General features: G+C 43.5%; 1 protein-coding gene across 4 annotated transcripts; it reads right to left on the reverse strand.

Annotated features, from left to right (window-relative positions):
* Nucleotides 1-468: 468 nt before the first annotated feature.
* On the reverse strand, nucleotides 469-21,350 carry TRAF5 (TNF receptor associated factor 5). Of its 4 annotated transcripts, none has more exons than XM_050972952.1 (13): nucleotides 21,068-21,350; nucleotides 14,150-14,206; nucleotides 11,788-11,921; nucleotides 11,025-11,356; nucleotides 9,178-9,235; nucleotides 7,846-7,947; nucleotides 7,346-7,510; nucleotides 6,967-7,044; nucleotides 6,519-6,593; nucleotides 6,158-6,250; nucleotides 5,108-5,248; nucleotides 4,434-4,602; nucleotides 469-3,937 (listed from the first exon to the last, which is right to left on the reverse strand). In XM_050972952.1, exons 4-13 carry the CDS (start codon nucleotides 11,237-11,239, stop codon nucleotides 3,360-3,362), a joined length of 1,674 nt encoding a protein of 557 aa, XP_050828909.1. In that variant the 5' UTR covers nucleotides 11,240-11,356; nucleotides 11,788-11,921; nucleotides 14,150-14,206; nucleotides 21,068-21,350; the 3' UTR covers nucleotides 469-3,359. The 4 variants fall into 4 exon arrangements, with proteins under 4 accessions (XP_050828909.1, XP_009094680.1, XP_050828908.1 ...); XM_009096432.4 differs by lacking the exon at nucleotides 21,068-21,350 and adding an exon at nucleotides 17,529-17,736 and having other exon boundaries at nucleotides 11,025-11,244; XM_050972951.1 differs by lacking the exon at nucleotides 21,068-21,350 and adding an exon at nucleotides 17,529-17,736.
* Between the last annotated feature and the right edge of the window lie 399 nt (nucleotides 21,351-21,749).

The following is a 21,749-nucleotide window of genomic DNA, read 5'->3' on the forward strand; positions in this document are numbered from 1 at the left end:
CCTCCCTCAGGGCAGCCGCGGGCACAGGCACGGATCGCGGCCCCCGCTCCGCCTGCCTGGGCTCTGCCCTGCCCAGCGTCCCTTCCCGCCGCACAGCTCCGCGTTCCCAAGCACGCCGTAGTCGTGGGAAACGGGAACGGTTCCTGCTGCTCTAAACCGAAACAAATCCAACCCCTGCTGAGCCCAAAGCCTGCCCAACCACAAATTGTCACGGCGGTGCAGCTTCACACCTCGAGTAGATTCATGATCTAGTTTAGGATTTACTGAACTTGGTTCTACGATATCCAAGTGCAAACCAAAATACCCACGAAGCACATTGATTCCTAATTTTAAGCAGTGTTGGTTTGTTATTTTTTTAAATTAGTGTAAACAAATGCCCAGTACTCCACATCCTTCAAAGTCTGCTTCAGTCCAGCCAAAAGGAATATAGGCCACAGTCCCTCCAGAAGGATGATAAAATTATTTATTCTTACATTAGTTTATGTACACAGTAAAGACATTCGGCTAGAAAAATGCCTCTATCGAAGTAAGAGATTTTCAAACAACTACAAACTATCAATAAATACATTAGAAACATATGGTATGCTGATGTAGAAATACCCTATGCTCTTTTGGTTACTTACCCAGTACAATATTATTGAAAAGGTTTTTGGCATTCTTCATGCAACATCAAAATTCTTCCTGACAGTTCATGCTACACAACATTTTTTCTTTGGAATGGGATGAAATTTAAAACCCTGTTTACAAGCAGTAAAAAAATCACTGAAAATTTTAACATAAATCTCTTAATTTTTGTACTAAAAAGAACAAATTTAAAGAAGGTTGTCTTTAAAAAAATTAATCTTCTCAACTAATTCTTTATAAAACAGGCAATATTTCAAAAGGGATGTTTCCATCACCCAGGATGAATTTGTGCTTTAGAATTCTAAAAGGAATATTCATGGCAAAAACCTAAACCCAACCAGTAGGTAGAGGAGAGACTGCAGTAGGAACTGCCTAAAACCAAACATGCTTCCAAAATCTGTCTAGGAAAACACGAAACACTTATCCACATCACTATGTTATCTATTCTAACAATTAGAAATGGAGTTTTAATAATACTTAGCTCTTTTCATGCTCAAACTTCTTCACAAACATTTAAATAGCCCTAACACTTCTGCAAGTATTATTATCCCCATTTTACATTTGGGGTGGTGGAGGCAGAGAGGGCTGGGAATTTGCCAGGATACAGACCACACACATCCTTTCCATCCTGCCTCCCTTGCTTGTCTGAGTTCTTTATCACTTTCTGTATTTAACACTCAGTGTACTGGAGAGCCCCAGGACACTGGGATGGTAGATTCCCATCAGCTGTTAGTGGTTATTATGGAAGTTGTGTCACTTTGAAGGTTACATGACAAATATTAAAGTAATGAGCGACATGAAATCCAGGCTCAGGGTTGATGTCACTGTCAAAACAAGCCTGCTCTTTCTGAAACCAAGTGTTATGCCTAATTCATTCTGGTTCACAGCTGAAATGACTCCTGAGGTCAGTGGTAGTGGTACACAAGAATAAATTTGTTCCTCACAGTCTGTCTCCGGGAACATGGAAAGCCCCTATGGTGGCTCAGTACATCTTGACATTATAAAACAAAAAGGACTTCTAGATCAAAACAAAGATTTCCCATGTGCTAACCCACCATGAGGTACAGATTACTAAGGTCTCTTCCCCTCCACCCCTGAGTTAGAAAATACATGTGTCTGAATTATGCCCTGAAAACCAGGTGGGAAAGTGAATGTCTAGCAATAAGATTACAGATATAAAATATTTTGCCTTCATCTTAGTATCAATCCTGGAATTATTTAGATTGTTATCAACATCCCTCAAGGGAAGGGCATTTTTCATTTTACCACATTTGCCCTCCTGAATTTTCTATCTTACACCTTTCAGTCTGTGGCCTGTTTTGATTTTTATCCTGCCTAGTTTACTGTTACTCCAAAACCAGCTTAGTTTCTTGCTGTCTCTTGATAAGCTTTGGAGCAATGGATAATGCTGTGGTGTTTCCCTACCTGACCTGTAAGAGATGAGAGATGCAAAATTCTGCCACTTGTAATAACAAAATCACTGAGCATGCAGAATTACAAACCTCTTACAGGCACCCAAAGGGCTTTAAAAAGGCACATGTGTTCTGTGTCACTTGTTCCTCAGTGTCTGACCTTGGTGGTTTTAGTCTGTCTCCAATAAACCCTGTATAATGCACACATTCCTTTGCAATATGGAAGGAACTTGGAATAAAAATTAATATCTTCAGACACCACAGTCAGCAGCTGTGTCATCCTTTAACAAACACTAAAGCTGCACCGATTGTCAAAATTGGGTTCTTACAGCAACCTCACTCCCTAATCTATTTTCCACCTTCTTCCCCAAACTTCTAGGAGAGAGGAAAAGTGCATGTTACATAAGTGAGCTATTCCCCAAGCTCTTCCTGCCTTTTATAGAGCTGGTAAAGCCAGAAAACATCTCTTTTGCACAGATGTGGAAGCAAAAGAACAGGAGTTTTGCCCCTCTTCCAGCAGTGCAGCCAGGAGCTGGCAGGCTGGCTGAGTGCTCTGCCTCTGGCCATGTCCTGAGAGGTGAGAAGCACCTGCAGCTTTTGGCTTCAGGTGGGGACTGTGGATGTTTGCCACCAATGGAAACCAGTCCCAAGGCACTAGGCAGGAGTGGAAAGGACACAAGAAAGCTGTTGTGACCTGGGGTACTCTGTACAGCTGAAAAAACAGGCTAAAAAAGTAAGAGGCATTGGCTCCTTCCTCTGGGCTTTCTGAAAAAACACGATTAAAACAAATAAAAAAGATGTAAGATACTTGGCAAATATTTACCCTGCCTGACTGAAGCCATTCTCCCTGCTTCAAAAATCCAGGAGATGGAGGGATCAAGACACATTGATTCAAATTTGCTAATGTTGAAATGTTTCCATTACAGACAGATGAAATGCACTTGTGTGTTTGGGCATGGCTTCACTTCTGTGTGAGGGAGAAGAGCCCACAGGCCTGCCTGGGCTCCTGGGAGTTTACTGGAGGAGGTTCATCTCCAAATGCCAGTCTGGTGATGGGAGCCAAGCACTCCCCCCAGTCTGGACTGAACCAATCTGGACTGAATGCATGTTTGTACCAACCTGGACTTCTAGCTGTCTTAAAAATGCAGTCTTGAAAAAAAGGGTAGAAAAAGAGAGGCTGATGCTTTGGCAATTCATTATCTGTCCTGTAGTCCAAAGCCATTAAGCATTCTCAGTAGCCTCACTGGTGGCAATTTGCTATTGCATGGCACCACAAAAGCAGTTCCTCATGCTTACAGCAGTCACATTGACCCGGCATGCTTTTCACAATTCCTCCAGATCAGTTAGATCCACGACCACTTTCAAGAAGAGAGTGTCATCTCTGATGTAGGTGTTCTTTGTGCTCTCCAGGACGGTGTGTGGCACGAAGCGCGGACAGCCGGAGGCGATATTCATTTCTCCATCCGGCCTTTTGAAACTGCTGCTGTTGGGGTCAGCTCTAAAGACTTCCACAATGTGATTTTTTTTCCCACTTTGGTCCAAAAGCATAAGTGTAACCTTCTGCTTGAAAGGCCACAGCAGCAGCGAGTCAAACTCGCCCCTCATGACCACAAAGTAGAGGGAGATGTGCGTTCCCTTTCCCGAGCCGTCCCCGTTCAGGTAGGCTCTGGCACACAACCTGTACCCACAGCGGCTGGTGTAGAAGGGCTGGCTGGCTATGGACAGCACACGGCCTTCCACTGCCTCTCTTTTCTTCTTCTTGTAGTCAGTGATTTTCCAGATTAATTTCCCATTGTAGCACGTGCCTTCCAAAAGCTTAAATCGTTCTTCGTTTTTATTGAGCTGTGCTTTGTGAATATTGATCTGGAGATCATGTTTGCTGGACTGATCTTCCAAAACAACTGAGAGAAGAGGGAAATAAAAAGAAATTAAAAAAAAAAAAAAAAAAAAAAAAAAAAGAGATACACATTTGTTAAAATAAAACTATCAGAGCCCTGGATAAAACGAGCACCCAGACTCAAGCTGGCAAAACTGATCTACCCAAGCCTGAGTACAGGCTATGAACTACAGCTGTTAACTTTTTAAAACTGTAATTGCAGCTGGTAGTTGAATAAGAAAAGCTGTCAACTATAAATCGTGAATGCCTGAATAGCACCACAGCCTCCATCACAGTGCAGGAGGCAAACCAAGACCAGCTCTGTGGCTCTATGGCCCTGCAATGTCACTGGAGTTCAGGAGACACTGTGCAGTAGGGAAAGGCGGTAGAACACCACACACACCATCACAGTTTGGTCTCAGAATGCAAGAAGAAAGCCCTTTCTAGTAGCACCAGAGCCTCTACTTAGCCACCAGTAAATCAGCAACCCGCCCTGGCTGTGCAGGGAAGGACCAACATACCCAAGCGCTGGTCATAGGTCTCCATCAGGGCAATCTTCTGTTTCACGGTTTCAATTGTGTCAAACAGGGGCCGCAGGTCTAGTTTACTTTGCTGCTGGTTTGCCATCTGTATTAGCTGTTTCACTTGTGATTCCAGGCGTGCAGACTTATCCAGGTGACTGGCCAGTGCCTTCCCAGTTCATGCCATTGGAGGAGGGTGCGAAGTAGAGACAAGAGATATCCATAAAACCAGGTATTTGCTTTGAATTAAGATAGTGAAGTCTTTAGCATGTCAGCAGCAGCAACAATATGATGCATTCAAAGTGCTCTGCTGGCTTAGGAACTTATCCCAGTGCTCCTTCTTGATTAATTCAGCACATTTACAGACTGAGAAGCCATTCCTCATTCAGAACCCATTCACACTGTAACACTTCATTCAACTCATTATTCCAATTTACACCTGCACATTTGCCCTGGGCATCTGACCATGAGGATTTGTACTGTGCTTTTTGCCCAGATCATGTATCCAAACTTCTGTATTGATTAAAATGAAAAGACAATACCATATTGTAAAAAAATGAGGAGGTCTTGGGGGCATTTGTTATTGCTGTGCTATTAATAACAACTATTACTGGAGAAACATATTTCAGGATGCAAAAAAGCAATTGGTAAAAAAAGTAAAATCAATGTCTCACCTGAGTGCTTACCATCAAGTTGCTATTGTTACCAAACAGTTGTGTATACTGTCTGAATTCTTTCTCACACTTCTTAATGGCATCTGCTAGCTGCTGGATTTTAATCTCTTTACATTCCAGGCTCTTATACAGGTCAGATATCTACAGATGGAAAAATCAGAGTATAAATGCTAAGGAACACCAGAACATACAGTGCAGAAATTATAACGTATCTGACTATATAAGAGACAGTGGTAAAGTTTACAAGGCAAATCCTCTAAGTGAACTAGATAGTGCACTCCTTCATTCACTATTTGTGAATAAGTACTAGCAAGAACTGAATAGATCTGTGTGGCTCCAGGTGCAAAGAGGCTCCTATCTCTCATTTCCATCGTGATGATCCATTCAGCTCTATAGTGGGATAATACATACTTACATGCACAGGTGCCTGTGTGCGTAAATGCATTTTTTTCCTCTGCTGAGGTCTAACCAGCAGAAGAGATGAGTCAGTGAGGGATACACACTTCAAAACCAAGTTTTAGCAGTTTGGGACTCTTATTTCTTGCATCAACAAGCAAAGAGTTAGTCCCCCATCAACTCAATTAATAGGACTGGGGGTACACCCAGAGTATCCTGCTGAGAAGTGATCTTGAGCAGAGAGGTGCTTGCAACTGCTTCTGCTGTCCTCTGTGCTACCTCCACACAGAGCAGGTGACCTGGGCAGCTAAAGGCTGCTTTTTGGAGCAACCTGGCTAGTCAATTAAAATTAAAATACTTTATCTCTAAACATCATATCCAGTGTAAAGCAGAGAATGAAAGCAATTGAGGTGAGCAATAGCAAGGAGCCTCCCACTGTGCCTGGTGGAGAATATATATGCCTGAGCACGGAGAGGTTTCCCTGTAATTGACTGGCTTCACTAGAAGAGCTTATTCTGTCTTCTGAGGTGTGAAAAACCACAAAAACAGTCTTTTAAAATGTACCTGATCTAAACCAGGCAACAAATGTAGAATCTCATATCATCCTCCAACCAGTCAAGAACTGCTGAAGAGTGCTCATTAAATATGACTTACTCGCTCTTCCAGCCGGGAGTTCTTGTCTAAAATCTGCAGCATGTGTTCCCTCAGGGCACTGTTTTCATGTTCAGCAAGTTTCCCTCTTTTAACCTTAGTGAGGCAGAAGGAGGAAGTGAAAGAATAAAATAATAAGATAAGCAGATTTTTGAAGCTGTTGGTAAAAAAATTATTGATGCAAACATTCAAAATGTCTCCTTTATGCCTTGAAAGGGAGGGAAGGGCAGTCCTGATTCTCTAGTATTTCAGCTTAGCCAGCAGAAATGGTTGTGAAAGGACATAAATTGGTTTTTTTAATTATTCTGATGGTTTGGGAGACAAAGTCCAGTCCTAGTACAGACAAAGATCTGTAAAACCGTACCTTTACATGACAGCCATACTGCTTATATGGACAGTCCACTTCTGCCTCGGGACACACAGCGTGGTGCTTTTCAATCTGCATGTATTAATGAAGCAGTTTGTGATTAAATAAATACTTAGTAATTCAAAGCACTAATAAAATCTAAATGCCAGCAAAAAGGGTGAATAAAGGCCATTGTCATGACACCACCAATCACTTTACCAGGAAAATGAGTATTCAGAATCAATAAGCAAGCCAGGTATTTTTCCACGCTGCAAAATACCCATGGCTTGCAGTGACAGAATAATCCACTTAGAAGATGGGAGATATATCCTTTTTAGGATCGAACAAAGGAAACTCTTAGAGCAATGAAATTTTATTGGCATGGGCCAATGTGGTCTGCAGCTTTCAGTTTTCATAAATTTATGTGATCTGCTGAATTGCAGTAGCAGAAAAAAAATAGTAGTACCTCTTTTTTCAGAATTATTTGTGAACAGTTTTGGAGACAAGGCACAGGATAATCGGGACAGTCATTTTTCTCATGATTCTGAAGAAGAAGAAAACAGAACAAGGCAATGCCTTTCATTTTTCTAAAGTAGTATATACAGAGGAAGCGATGCAAAAAGTAATCCCAAACATACAAATGCAAGTCACATATCACTTTGTTGTTCATAAGAGAGCATCAACAATTGGTGTGATTTAAAGCACATTTATTATACTTTCTCCTTCAGCTGCTCAGCCAAATTTTGTTTCAGGAGTTAAGTGCCATTGCAATGCTGGAAACTTTTCACTCAGCAACATCAAGGGGAAACAGGTGATGGCTTCCCAGGAATGCTTTATAATCTTACCTTTATGTTAATTAACACCACATATGTATTACAGTACTGGCACCTCTCTTCCCGAAATTTACAGTGCTGGCTCAAGTGCTCCTTCAGGTCTTTGCGAAGAATTCGATCCCCACATCCATCATTAGTGCACTGCATGCTTTCGAACAAACACTGCTGCAGATGCTCCTGCAACACACAGCAGCAGGTTAAATGCCAAATGGCCAGGGTGGTTTCCTCCAATCAGCAATCACCTAAGCATTCAGAATATGAATGAACACTGCTATTTACAAAGCTACAAGAAGCAAATGGTTCTTATTAAAAAAACAACACCCTAAGGCAAAGCTGGAACAAGCTAAAAGCTGTAATGTATGCTACTTACACTGTATAGCTGTCATAATCCTTGTACTTAAACCACCGTTACTACAATAACTCTGAAGACAATCACGGGAATTTAGCTGATCATAAATACACAGAGCTGTCATGAAAATCAAAGCCTTCAAAATTTGATCAAGCAAACCAACCTGATATCGCCCCAGAATTACTTTTGAATTGCAGTCAGGAAAGTTTTTGCAGAACACATGCAAGTTGAGAACTTCTCTTTTACAGCAGTTGTCTTTGAATACCTGTAAAGGAAGCAAACCAGCCTTAATTTGCAGTCACATGGGATGTTATAAATAATATAAAAGAACAAAACATCACTATAGATCTTCTAGGTGTTCAAGCATAGACACCATAATTGTGAGTATGGCTCTTGATAATTCATATTAAAAATTTGTATTGAAACTATAAATTCAACCATAGTAAGTATAGGGGTTTTTTTCCACCACGTAGTTATTCCAGAGATGCTGATCCATCCCAAACCAGCAGGACTAGTAGCACAGGAGCTGTATAACCACTGCCAGAGCCTGCCTGTAGGCTCTAGAAGAAAGCAGCTGGAGCTAACAGGCTCTGAAAGCCAAACCAGCTCTGTGCATGCTCCACTCTGTTCAAGCAGTGCCTTTGGGACAGAGGTGATGCCGAGATATCCATTCTGTACCCTCTGAGAAGCAGCACTGTTCTCAGCTGTGTGTGCAGAAGCAAATGAAGCCCCCAGAGCAAACTCTCAGCCTTATTTAGAGATCTTCCCGCATTGTTGTCATCAAAATTTGCAAGAAGTAGAAGATGACAAATGAAAAACAAAAATCCTGTGGACAGTCTGATTATAATTTCCTATCAAGATTAGGAGAGAGAGGAAGGAGACATTTTATTTCCCTGGAAAATTTCTGGTAGGACCAGTATATAGTATACTTTTAAGCTTTGGAATATAAATAAGCATAAATTAATCCATTATAAAACAAAACAACCAAAAGCAACAATGGCTTGCAAAATAAAAAGGATTATCTCTCTTTTCCTCTAAAAGTTAGCCAAAAGTAAATTAGGTCTTCAGGGTTAATGAGATCTAATAGAGATAATCAAGAAAGCAAATTATAGCCAAGTTAAAACAAAGACAATCAGATAAGCAAGATACCCTAGCAAGACAGGGCATTTAAAAAGCAGTCAGTAAAGTCTCCATTAAAAAACCAGGCATCTGATGACTTGGCAGGATTCAAAGCTTTGTGAAATTCTTCAGCACTTTACTGAAATACAGAGGACTAAAATGAAATTACTTTAGAACATGAGGTATAAAATGAAGCTTAAGCTAGGCAGCCATAATCCCTTTCTGGGAGAACATCACTGAGTAGACTACTTCCTTTAGCATTATTTCAGAGACAAAAAATCTGCTCTGCCCTGAGGACTGAAAGCCACCTTATTCTCAGCTGTCTTGCCTTTCCCATGTAAATGCTGACTGCTGAAATAAAGCTATAGCCACTTACCTCATGCATTTTTATTGTTTCTTTGTCGACAGGACAGGTGGGTACTGCATTTAACTCTCTAGATCAAAAGAAGAGTTGTGTTAACCCACAGGAAATTCAATTTATTTTATGCAACTGAGCTATGCATAATCCGACTCTGACAGAAGTCAGCAGTAGATAGCATAAAAACAACAAAAAGTCCTTTAAAAACACTTTCATCTGGCAACTGCACAGCCAAATTCTGCCCACAGCTCAAAGAGGACATAAAGCAGTAACCGTGAAAACGTAACAGAGAGCAGAGTCTGTCCTAAGAGTGTTCAATGGTAAAAACCACAAGCTGTTTTTTAATTAAGAGAATGTCATCTGACCATCTGCAGATCACAAATGTCATATCTCAAAATTCTCATTGTGTGCTTTAAACTCAGCCTTTGTCTACTAGAAGCAGTGCCCTCCTTGCTATGCCACTAAAAGGAGATCTCATGGCTTCTTTCTTAAAAGGCATAGGAATCATGTAAAATCCAGTCATGGAGGCAGTGCAAAAGGAGTCAACCCAGAGACAAAGCAGCAAACATGAAGCATCTAAAGTTCGCACAGCTAATTAGTGACATCCATCCAAATAAAGAGGCTCCTCTGCAGCCTTTCCAGGTGAAATCCTGCCCTCAGGTACACCAAAGAGTCCATAATATATTCCCAGACAGGTCCCAGGAGGGTAAAATCATTTGTACCAAGCAAGAGGAATGCCAGTAGCCTTGTGATCTGACTGCAGCATCTGGTAATATTAACATCAGTTTAAAATTCTGCTAAATTCAGAGGAATTATACAGAAGCAAATGAACACAGCCTAGTCTAACCATCAGCACCAACACACTGTGAGATATCAATGCAGCAAATTCCTCTGAAGAGCACCATGGCAGACAGACAGACCACAGCAGCAACTCACACAGCACTATCAGCTTACATCAACAGTTTCTTTATGCTGACTTCCCTGTGGCTCATCAGCATTGGGTAAGGTCTTTAGAGACACCTTAAAACACTGAGCATGCAGTCAGCGGTGTGAAAAGTGCATATGATGTGGCTCTACACAGATATTTACTGTATGTATTTTGTTGTATTGATTAGTAGTACTGTATTAACATTTTAACAGTATAGTAAATGTAGTTTTGTGGTTAAAAGGTAACTTTTGTAGTTAAAATAGGACCAATATCCAATATGTATGTTGGATATTTTTTTAAAGAAAGGAATGAGATACTCACACCAGATAGCAGCCACAGGACACCTAAATCTTTTGGGGAAAGAGAATTTATTGCTCTCTTATCAGAAGGAACTAACTTCTTCCTGCCTTGCTCAGCCATGAAGATGCCATTTAGGATTAAGAGGAAGAAGTTGACACTGATCAGACTGAATCCTTTGTTTGAATGGAATTTATGCATCATGTATGAGATGTAGGAATATTTAACGGGCTCTTGCTTTTAAGGGTTAATCTTCTGTAAACAGGTGTCCTTTTTCGGGCTTGTGCTGCCCACAAAAAGGTACTGGGACGTCTGTAACTCTTTGTTTCGAGACATCTGTAACTCTTTGTTTCTGTTGTCTCATAATGTCCTAATCCAAATTGTCCAAATTATTATTACTCTAATTATATTATTATTTTTATAACCATTTTATTACTATTAAACTTTTAAAATTTTAAAACCAAATGACTGGTGTTTTTCACCCTGGGTTCAACAGAGCCCTGCCATTGACTCCTTCAGCCTCTCACGTTGTGGGTAATATCATTACGGCACTCACTGCTGATTTATAGGAGACGTGGGCTGCTGTTTTTAGGAAAGGGAACAGGGGGAGCCTGCAGACACGGGAGGAGTCTGCTCTCACCTCAGGGCGAGGATGCACTGCTGGCAGAAGCGGTGCCCGCAGCCCGTCTGGTGGGGGTTGTGCAGGACCAGGTGGCAGTAGGCGCACTTGTACCGCTCCTCCAGGCTCTCCACAAACTTGTAGTCGGCGTCGGGCTCGAAGTCCAGGGAGCCAGTGCTGGAGGAGTTCTGGCGTGTGAAGATGCCCGAGAGAGCGGCGGGTTCGTCACAGGCCATGGGAGCTGCGCTGGGAAGGGAAGCAGATGCAGGGAGAAGCTCTTCAAACACTCCCTGGCAGCCACTCTGCCTCGGCTACCGCTTGCAGCAGGCTGCTGCTGGCAGGAGGGCTCTCATCTGCAGGGGGGAGACAGATTTCAGAGGGAAACGTGGTGCCAGCTATGGAAGAACAATAAAACACTCACAGAACCACAAAACAACGATCACGCTGCAAGCATCAAAGCACACTTCTTTGGAAAAGAGCTTCACAGTCTGAAAATCATTCCACAGAACTGTGATTTTTATGGTTTGGTTGGGTTTTGTTTTTGTTTTTTAGTTTTTTTGTTTTCTTGTAGCAGTTCTTAGTCTTAAAAAACGACAAGAGTCTCAGACACAGCTGGGGAAAGCAGAGGCCAAGTCTTGGCCTTAATGTTCACCAGGAAAGTCTCCACTTCAAGTAGAGCCCACCCACTTGAATTTACAAGTTCACTGCACTGGTTCAAGCAGGAGATGGCATTGTAGTTCACAGCAAGGAGCGTACAAAAAAGAAGCCAGCAGGGGGATTTTACCTTCGGTTTAGGTGTTACAGGAGTTGAAGCCTCTTAACTTGACATCTTTCTTTTTCCCGTTGATCATTCATTTCTAGCAGTAAACTCTTATTTTACTGAATTATGTGCAAGTTTTTTGGCTATATTAATTCTGTCTGAAAAAAGTGGTGGGAAAAAAAAGAAAGAAAAGCAGGGTTGCAATCAGAAGTGTGCCATAAGTTTTTCTTTCAACCTACCATAACTCATACACAGCACAGGAATGTAACGTTAATCTTCCAGTGGGAAAAACCATCAAGCCTTAAGCCACAAACCTTGAGATTTGCCACCAGTCCCTCAACCTTGGAGTTTTTTAATTTTTTGCAAGTAGCTCAAGCCCTAGAGGCACTCTGGTTGGCATTTCTTGCAGCTTTGCACTCAGAAGACATTTTCCTTACAGGACTGTACAAAAGCACAGCACACCTCAGCTGCCAGATCCTGATTTCATGAGGGAAGTGCTCAGTTTTACAGCTGTGCTGTAAAGGATGCTGTTTTTCCTCTGTGTGCACCACCCACCCTGTCAGTCTTACTGGCATCAGCACCAGTCTGAGAGCTCTCACTCATCTCCTCTAAGGTCACCAAGGGCATTTGCTGCTTTTGGAGGGAAGCAGGGCCAGCACATCACCATTAACAACCTTGTGTCTGGCATGAAACAGAGCACCCAGTGCTGACACTCTGCCCTCCCTCTCTGCTGCAGTGGCCTCCTGGCCTACAAAAGCAGCAATTAGTGAGCTGCCACAGAGCACCTTGGGCTTCAGAGAGCAACATCCATTTTCCTTTCTACCTTAACAATCCATACTGGGTGAGGAAATCCTGCAGACAGATAATGTGCCTGATTCAAAAACACACCAAAGCACTTAACCAATTAAAATGTATTCCACAGCCAACATTTAAGTGCTCCTGTAACTCAGCACCCTCGTTAGTGGCTGTACACAGTATTCACCTCCCCAGCTTGAGAGAGTCTCCCTGCCTTTCACCAGGCTGAATGTCTGACATACTCCAGCACAGCTGAGCATCTAACATTGGTAGCCCTCAGGAATATGAACTGTAATCATATTCCAGCCATTAAAGACTTATTATTCCGACAGGAGTTTGCAAATTACCCTGTTTGGTTCCTCCAAATGAACAGCCTCCTGCTTCAAACCAGACAAGGCTGCCCATTTGCTTCTTTCATTTTTAAACAGCTGATCTTTCCTCCTCTGAAAATGCAGTTCCTGGTTCCCTGACACCTAATAAGGAGCAATTCTCTTTTCCTCACGTCAACCAGAGATGACAAAATGCAGCCTGAGGGATTACCAGTCTCCTGTCTGGGCTGCCTCGGTAGCAGATGCCAGCAGCAGAGGGTTCCTGCTGCTTCTAAGGCAGATGGAGAGCTGTCACCATTAACTTCCAGAGCATGGACCACCCACAGGATGAGCTGCCTAAGAACTCACTCTGCCGTGGGTCAGTGACAACTCAGAAACAAGTTTCGTTCCCCTCTCTTATTACTGCCCTCTCTCCTGTTTACTTGGCATGCAGTTGCCTCAATCCTATCACACCCCAGCACATACCTCATCTGATGGTATGGTTTAGTAAGCTAATGCATATCTGTGTAAAAACACACTAAAATAAAACCAACAACAACAACAAACATTCTATGTTTTACCCATTTTGCCTTTAGGGATCTTCCTTAACTCCAGAAACTCCAGCTGAGGTGACATATTTTAGGCAAAAAAGTTAAGGGACACATTAAAAAGAAACACTCAGCAGCCCAAAATTCCATCAAGAAACTCCTCCAGAGCTCTCACTGCTCATTAGATAAACCAAAATCACTCCCCTTTCTTTCTCCAAGGAGCCACTCTGCTGTGTACAACACCTTCCAACTCTCCTGCTGAAAAGAGAGCCTGTATCTCCTAACACCTTCATCATGCACCCGACCCAGATCCCATTCCTAAAAATGGATACTCTTGGCATCTCCATGGAAGCACCTCCTCCACCTCAGCCTCAGCCAGGATAGTATTGCACAGCTGAGGGCACCTCAGGACACAGGAAGGAGCACTCCAGGTGAAAGGGGAGGCTGCCTGCTCAGAGGGCAGAGCGGAAACCTCAGAAGATGAGGGAGTTCACCGCTGCTGCCAGCCTTGCAGGAGCTTTGCTGAAGGGCTTGCAGCTGTTCTGCTGGAAGAAATGGGCTGCTCCGGGAGGGGGCCTGTGGATGGCAGAGCTTTGCCCAAGCTGGAGAGGTGCCCATGTGAATCAGCTGGGGAGACTCAGAGGAGCTGAGAAGCAGCGGCCCCGTGCCAGCCAGCGCTCGGTGGGATGGGATCCAGAGGAGCCCGGGCAGTGCAATTCCCATGCCAGCACTCACCAGTGACTCAGGGCGCTTGCAGCAGCTCTGCTCCCACTCCTGGCTCCCAGCACGGAACTGAAACCAAAGGGAAACCGTCAGGGGAAAAAGTGCTGGTAGGTGACAGTGAGAGCAGCCCAGGGTTATCTGAATCAATTTCCTGCTTACGCTGATGCCTGGCCAGCGTAGGTAGGGGCTGAGGTACCTTTCACTTCTGTCTGCTCACAGCTTCCAGCAAAGGGAAGCTGTTCTGCCTTTGTGTATGCTGCAATTTTTCAGCACCCGTGTGAACTGTAACGCTGGTTTAAAATAGCAGAGAGCGGCAGGCTCGTGCTGCATAATGATGCTCTTGTGGCAGACACAGTGCATACTGTAAAGGGATTTTCACTGCCACTGCACTGCCACAGCACACACACAAAACCCACATGGAGGGTATGGAGACTGAAAATCGACACATTAAAAAAAAAAAAGGATTTCCCTATACTTAAATAAATAGAATTAATTCTGCCCACACATAAAAAAGTGGTATGAATCACTAGGAGCTAAGCCCAAGTCCTATAAACAGCTACCAATGAGTGGGAGCTCAAAGGCAATGCAGTACAAAGAGCTCCCAGCTGCACCTTCCCACCACTTCAGCATCCAAGCCCTGCCTGCACCACGAGCTGCACAAGCAAAATGCTTCTGGAACAACTCTTTCTATGCAGATGCCTTAACCTCACTGGAAATAATCCAAGTGGAAGAATTTTCATAACAAAAATAAACTTTATAAATTGGGAGCTATCCTGTTTTAACTACTACCACACCAAACAGAGCCCAAATATTTCCAGTAAAATGCTCCAGACTTAGAATTGCTTCTTGTTCAGAAACCGAGCAGAACATAATAATAAGGAGAAAAATCAGCATGGGCATGACTTACTAGAATATAAAATTGTATCAACATTTTAAAGCCATGTTCAAACAGCTCCCCTCCAGCATGGCTGCTCTCTATCTACAGCACCAGCAGCCAGAATGACAGAGGCTGTGTGGAACCTCTTTCACACTGAACTACTGTGGACAGACTAACTTCTTCTAGCCACAAAGACATACATTCTGCACACAGGAAAAACCATTCCTTACGATCTGGTTGCTTTTTTTAAAGAGAACATATTGTCCTGTTTTCTCTCATATCAAGCCAATCATTACCCTGTGAGCTGTGAATGCACCATTACAGCCAAAACTTCTAGGACAGCAGAAACATGCAGAGGCACTGGGTGCCACCATGTCTCAGACTGAGAAGGGAAAATATCCAGGTTGTTCTCACAGATTTGATCACCACACATGGTCAAGAAGACAGGATCCCTGGTCCTGCTGCCCAGAAAATGGAGAGAGAGGGCCCTGCTTCTGCCAGATTCACTGCATGAGGGGAGGGTGAGGCTCAGCCACCTGCCAGGACTGGGGTATTCCCAGTAAAAAGCACCTTCCTCACTTACCAGCTTCCATGTCATACATACAGCAGGGTACAGAAAAAAGGTTATGCACCTACCTTTGTGTAGCTCTAGTCCAGCTCTGTTGCTTTGCACTAAAACACTTGGTGGGGACAAGGCTGAGGAGATGCCCTGTCCCTCCCTCTAAAATTATCTACCTTTTATGGTAGATCAGAACTGTCTTAGGCACAATGGGAAAAGCTTTGTCAAATCTGGAGGTCTAAGATCAAGTCACTTCATTGGGAGGTAACAGACAGAAACAGAATGGAGGGGAACACATCTTGCAGTAAAACAACCCTCTCCAAGGTGCCTTATAAGCTATTAAATTTATGAACAGATTAGCTGCCTCCAGTACTTTTGAATTAAAATAGCAAAGTTGTATGATTTACTACTCTAAGGTCCTCCAAAACTCCACTATTTTGGGGACAAAAATATATGCCTCAACTCAACAAAGAGAGTGGAAGAGCTAACAGTTTCCTAAAGGATGACTAAAAGTACCTATACTGTTTGAGATCCATATTTAAGATATAGCAAGTTATAGGGAGTCATGTGGAAACAGGAGATGATGACATCTGACATCACTGGGGGATCATCCTTGTCCCTTCCAGCCCACGAAGAGTTAGAACATTTTGTCTGCTGACAACAGAACACACTTGCAGAGCCCCCATATGGGAGAAGCACCCTGGCTGCATCATGTGTGTCCCTGCAGCACAGAGGCTGAGCAGGGAAAGGATCCCCTGTGTCACCAACACAGACCCACTGTTAGCACTCAGGGCTCACTCCCACTCCACCTGGCAGCGAGGGAACCTCAGGAACTGCTCTGCTGTTGTCCTAATCACTTAAAAGCTGCAGGGCAGTGACCAGCTGGTACCCAGGAGAGACTATTTCTAACAGCAACAATTTCCTATTGGATATCTGAGTACCCCCAGGGGATGTTGCTGCAGAGGACAGCAGAATAAACATTTTCTTTTGTATATAGGCACCACTATGCCATTGAAGTTCCAACTGTAATATTACCTCATCCTCAAGGCACAGTAAAACCTTACCAAGCAAGCCTCAGTTTGCCTATCTCCATAGGCAAATTTTCACTGAGCAGAGTGAGACAGTAGGGTTTCCTTTGCATAGAGGTACAGTCAAGCATTACAGTAAATTCCCATAAGACTAGACAGAATCAGGGTTTTAAGACACAGGTTACAACACTGCATTAAAAAAAAAATTAAAAATACACTCTTACAATTAATGAAGTGTGTCTGGTGCTAAGGCAGCTTTGATTTTACAGCCAGTTTACTTACTTGCTATATCTACTGTTTTCCCTGGATGTTCTAAAAATAATTAATTAATTTTGCATTATCAAGAAATCTGTTTCTGATCAACACAATATTGTTATGCCTTAAAATAACCCCATTCACAGCTGGAAAATAAACTTGCCATCACTTCTGTGGCAATCCCTGAATGCTTTATCACCTTCCCAAGCACCAACAGAAATCTCAGTAAGAAGGCTCTGCCTCTCACCCTTACAACATCCTGACACCACTTTGCCGGTTCAGGGGGTGAACTTGTTCCCTGAGAGGTTTCTGGGTCTGCAGCCTTCCCCCAACCCCTGTGTGCCAAGCCCCTGAACAGCCCTTCAGAAATGAGAAATAATTCTGGCAAAGTTAAGCATTAACAAGACACATTTTGGTAAAGCCGTACCTGGAAGCTGTAGCTGGTTCTCAATGGGGAGAAAATGAGACAGAGACAGAGAGACAGAGTCTTACCAGCATGAGCTTTGTGGTTAACATAGCAGTACAAGCATTTTAAAACAGCAAGGGAGTGGAAATCCCCCAGAGTAGCTTTGAAAAGATCATGCATAAAAATGTTTTAGAAGTGTTAGGATACAAGCAAGCTACTGAAAAGTATTTTGCCTCACTGCAATGATGTAGGGACTGCAAATTTACCATCTGGAGCAACACAAGGTTACCAAGGACGTTTCTCACCGCTGGAATCCAAGATACAGAGTAGATTTCACCTTCCACAAAACTGGTGAGTGACGTGATCAAAGAAGAAGTACAAGGGCAGCAGGAAGCACGGGAGGACATAAGAAACACCCAGGTCAGTCCTGTGAAGCCCTCCAGAGTAGCCTCGGCAAAGCCGGGCGAACCCACCCATGGCAGGAAGCGAAGTGGCGGCTCACAGAGGAAGCAGCGCTGGCTCGGTCTCATCAGATCATGCCACAGGCTGCACGGGCATGAGACATTCAAACAGAATTCTCAAAGGGAAATAAAATCCAGTTTAAGAAAATAAACATTTTATTTGGTTTTGTAATAACTTAAGTGGCCATAAACCCTAATGGTTTTGTAGTCTCAACTTAATTGTGCACGCAGGATTCTTGGCAGCCTCCCTCCCCAGTCCAAAATGTGCTGCCCTCGAGGCAATGCCTTAGGCTCCATCTCTAGCCCCACTCTTTCTTTATCCTCCTCTGCCCTCTTCCTTTGCTTTCTGGTCTCCGGTTTTCATTTTTTTTTCCCATTCCTTTCCTAAAGTAACCTATTATATTTTCTCTGAAAGCAGTAATTTTTAAGTCTCCTGTTATTTAAAATACTAATTTCCCAAAGAAAGTGTCTATTGTCTTTTGTACTTAGTGCAACGTATAGCCTCTTTCACCTTTTCCCAAAGCATTTCTAACCTATTTCAATTTCCATCTCCCCTCCAGGAGGTATCTCAGCCTGTGGCACGTTTTCCTGAACCTTCCATGAAGCTCTGGAACAGACAAATCATTGCATCATGAAGTCAGTGACCAAGAGAAAGGCACCAATTTGCAGGCATGCTGCTTCTTTATGGGATCAATTAAATTGATTTGAGTTGCATTTCTCAGCACAGCCTAAGCTCCCTTCTACAGTCAATCTTTTTAACCCAGAGGGTGTCCTTTCATCCCTGCCATCAGCACCTGTCCTCAGGCTGCTTCCCGGTCAGGCTGTAGACTGCAGACAGGCTGACACCAGAACAGCCCAACAGCTTGCACACAGACTTCCCTTGAGCCTGCCAGCTCTGAGGGAAAGGCACATCCAGCCAGATTCCTCGGGAGGAGGCAGCGCTGCAGAAATTGTAGTGCTCTGCAAGCACAGCTCCAGGAAGCACCATCTGCTGCTGGGAAGCTTTGGGGAAAACCCCAAATGGAGAAGTTGAGTGGGAGCAGGATCTTAATTTTAAACAGTTTGACTCTGCAGATGAGTAGAGAGCAGCAGGCCAGTGTTACTGCTCGTGAGCAGCCCTTGACCTCCTCCAGCAGCAAGCACAGTGCTGAAACCCTGACCAAGTTTCAAGCAAACTCAAGGGGATGAACTCAAGTGAAAAGACAGCAACAGCATTTAGGAATTAGAATGAAGGAAGAGACAGAAAAACAAAATAAAGAAACAAAAGTTACTGAAAAAAAATAACAGTAAGGGACAGAAAGCAAGACGACTAACAGGCTTTAATTTTTTTATCTTTTAGTGTACTGAAGCCAAACTGAGTCATCACTTTTCGTAACAAGTAATTGGCCATTACAAATTTTGCAGAACTAGGTCTTTGGGGCTTCCAAATTCACATCTCTTTCTCTGCCCTATAGGGACACACTACCCAGGACTTCAGCTGATTTGACCACTCTGTTGGTTTAGCCATGAATAGCTGTTTAAGGCACAAGAGATCCTTGGTTTAATTTTCCACGCCCAGACCCTTTGACTCAGTCTTTATAGAGAACTTTACCAACATCTCTACAGAAATCTATGAATCAACTCAATGGTTATTCATCTGAATTACTAGGATGAGCTCAAAAAAATTTTTAAAACACATACATTTTTTTAAACACATACATGTGTCTGATGACATGTAGACACACATGTTTCCAGCCACAGCTGTCACTGAAAATGCAAATGCTAATGTAAAAACACAGTGCTCTCAGGGACCCCATGAACTTGCTCTTGGGAAAGTGGTGACAGCAAAGATTGCCACCATTTTCTTTTCTTCAAAAGAAAAAAAAAATCAACAGGAAAAAGGATGTGTTCTTAAAAAGTGCTTCCCATGAGGACAGGCTGGAGATGTACAGAGGTAAGAACCAGGAGCGGTGCTCTCCCATGGCCCCTTCTCCACATGCAGTGGGCAGTGGAAAGCTGTGCTGCTCTGCCTGAGCGTGCTGCCACAGCCAGGCAGCCACAGCATTTATTTGTTTCTTTCATAGGGCCACAATCCAGTTTCAAGAACATGGATATAGCAGACAAGACTGTGAACCAAATGATCTTAGCACAGGTCAGACCATTTCATATCCCACAGCATCTACTTTGGGAAAAACTGCTTTGCAGATGGTTCCTAACCTTGAGGTTTGGTTAATCACTAGGTGATTTGCATAATATTAGTAACTTTTATATTTTGATATAACCTTCTGCAAAGTAAGTTCACAGCAACATAATTAGCCATGCAGAATCCCTGTATGCAAACATCAGTATATTACACAGAAAAACTTGCTTTACAGTCCCACTCCCAGAGACAAATGTGCTTAGCTACTGAACACTCTGGCCAATCCCATCTCAAAATCACTGTGGTTTAGGTGCAAACAGTTTCTCACACACTTGTGTATTTGTTGCAGTATCGAGCAGGGGAAACTGGAAATTTTTGCAACATTTTTATTAACAATAAAGCATGACTCAAGTTTCCTCACTTTCCCGAGCCCAGCCACACACCAGGGTAAAGAGGTGAGCTTCTTTCCTGGGCTGAGGGAAGACAGTGGAACAACTACACACTGGCAGCCCAAACTGCTTACTGATAAGGGACTGATGACTAACAGTGGGATCATTAACCCTTCACAGTTATTGCCGAGAAACTTGGACAGAAAAGCCCCAGAAAGCAAAAGAAGAGGTTCTGAAATCCTCACCTTGGGGTGCAGAGCCAAGGGCACGGTGGCTGTAGGGTGTCCCAGCCAGCTGGCTGGGTCCTGCATCAGCACCCTGAGGCTGCCATGCTGCTCTGGCAGGGAATGCTCCCAAGAGCTGTTCTGGCAGGGAATGCTCCCAAGAACAGAATGTCTGTGAGACCAACAGAAACCACCCGAATCCCTGAGCCACCAGCAACTGCCTCCTCGGGATCAGGAGACCAAGAAAACTACAACTCACACAGACTCCCTGAAAAACCAGAGAAAGGAACATTTCTCTCCAGCCAGATAATTCCTGATGATGAATTATGTCTATTTATGCAAAATCAAAGGGTCAGACAAAGAGCTGAAGAAGATATAGGACTATAGGGTAAATTAAAGGTGCACACAATAAAGTCCAGGAGATGAAGCACCCTACAAGTCTGCACCTGCCCACTGAAGGGATTTTGCAAAGTGACCCGAGCAATACGAGGCACAGAATGAAGAGCTTCTCACCTGTCCCACAGCTTTGACAGCTGTGTAAGAACTGCTCTTCACTTAGGGAGCCTGTGTGGTAAAATAAAGAACTGTCTGGTTTCTGCCCTCTGCACTTACCTGAATTCCTTTTGTCCACATCTACAAGAGCAGCTTTCTAGCTTCAAAATCTTGTCCCCTCCTGGCTGTGATTCTTTACCCTCTCAAAACTCCATTAAATACCCTGTGAGCACCACAAGCTTTTCTTTCTTCCTTCATGGTGTTACTCTGAATCTTATCTTTCAGCTTACAATCTATCAGCAGCTTACAACTCTTCAGTTTCTAACCCTAAAGTTTCCTGGGAGGTACTCACAGATGTGCCCTATCGCTGCAGACCATCTTCCTGCACAGGCTGAACTCTCAGCCTTTCCCCTGATACCTGGGCTGTGGATGATGGCCAGCCCAGAGAGGCTTCCCCTGCAGCCCTTCTCCTGCACAGCCCGTGTCCCAGCCTGGCACAACCAGACCCTGTTCCACTCAGCTCCATAACCTTCATCTCCCTCTCAGGCTTTAAGTGTTAGATCTTCACAATACCTCACCAACTTCTCCTGCTTCGTGTCTCTGTGTGCCACACTATTTCTCATCTGCTAACACTGCCATCCATCACCATCACCCTCTGGTTTTCATCGAATCAAGGGTTTGGGTTGGAAGGGACCTTAAAGATCGTCTTGTTCCAACCACCTGGCCATGGGCAGGGACACCTTCCACTAAACCAGGTTGTTCAAAGCCCCATCCAGCCTGGCCTTGAACACTTCCAGGAATG

Source organism: Serinus canaria, chromosome 3, assembly GCF_022539315.1.
Source record: "Serinus canaria isolate serCan28SL12 chromosome 3, serCan2020, whole genome shotgun sequence".
Taxonomy (NCBI): domain Eukaryota; kingdom Metazoa; phylum Chordata; class Aves; order Passeriformes; family Fringillidae; genus Serinus; species Serinus canaria.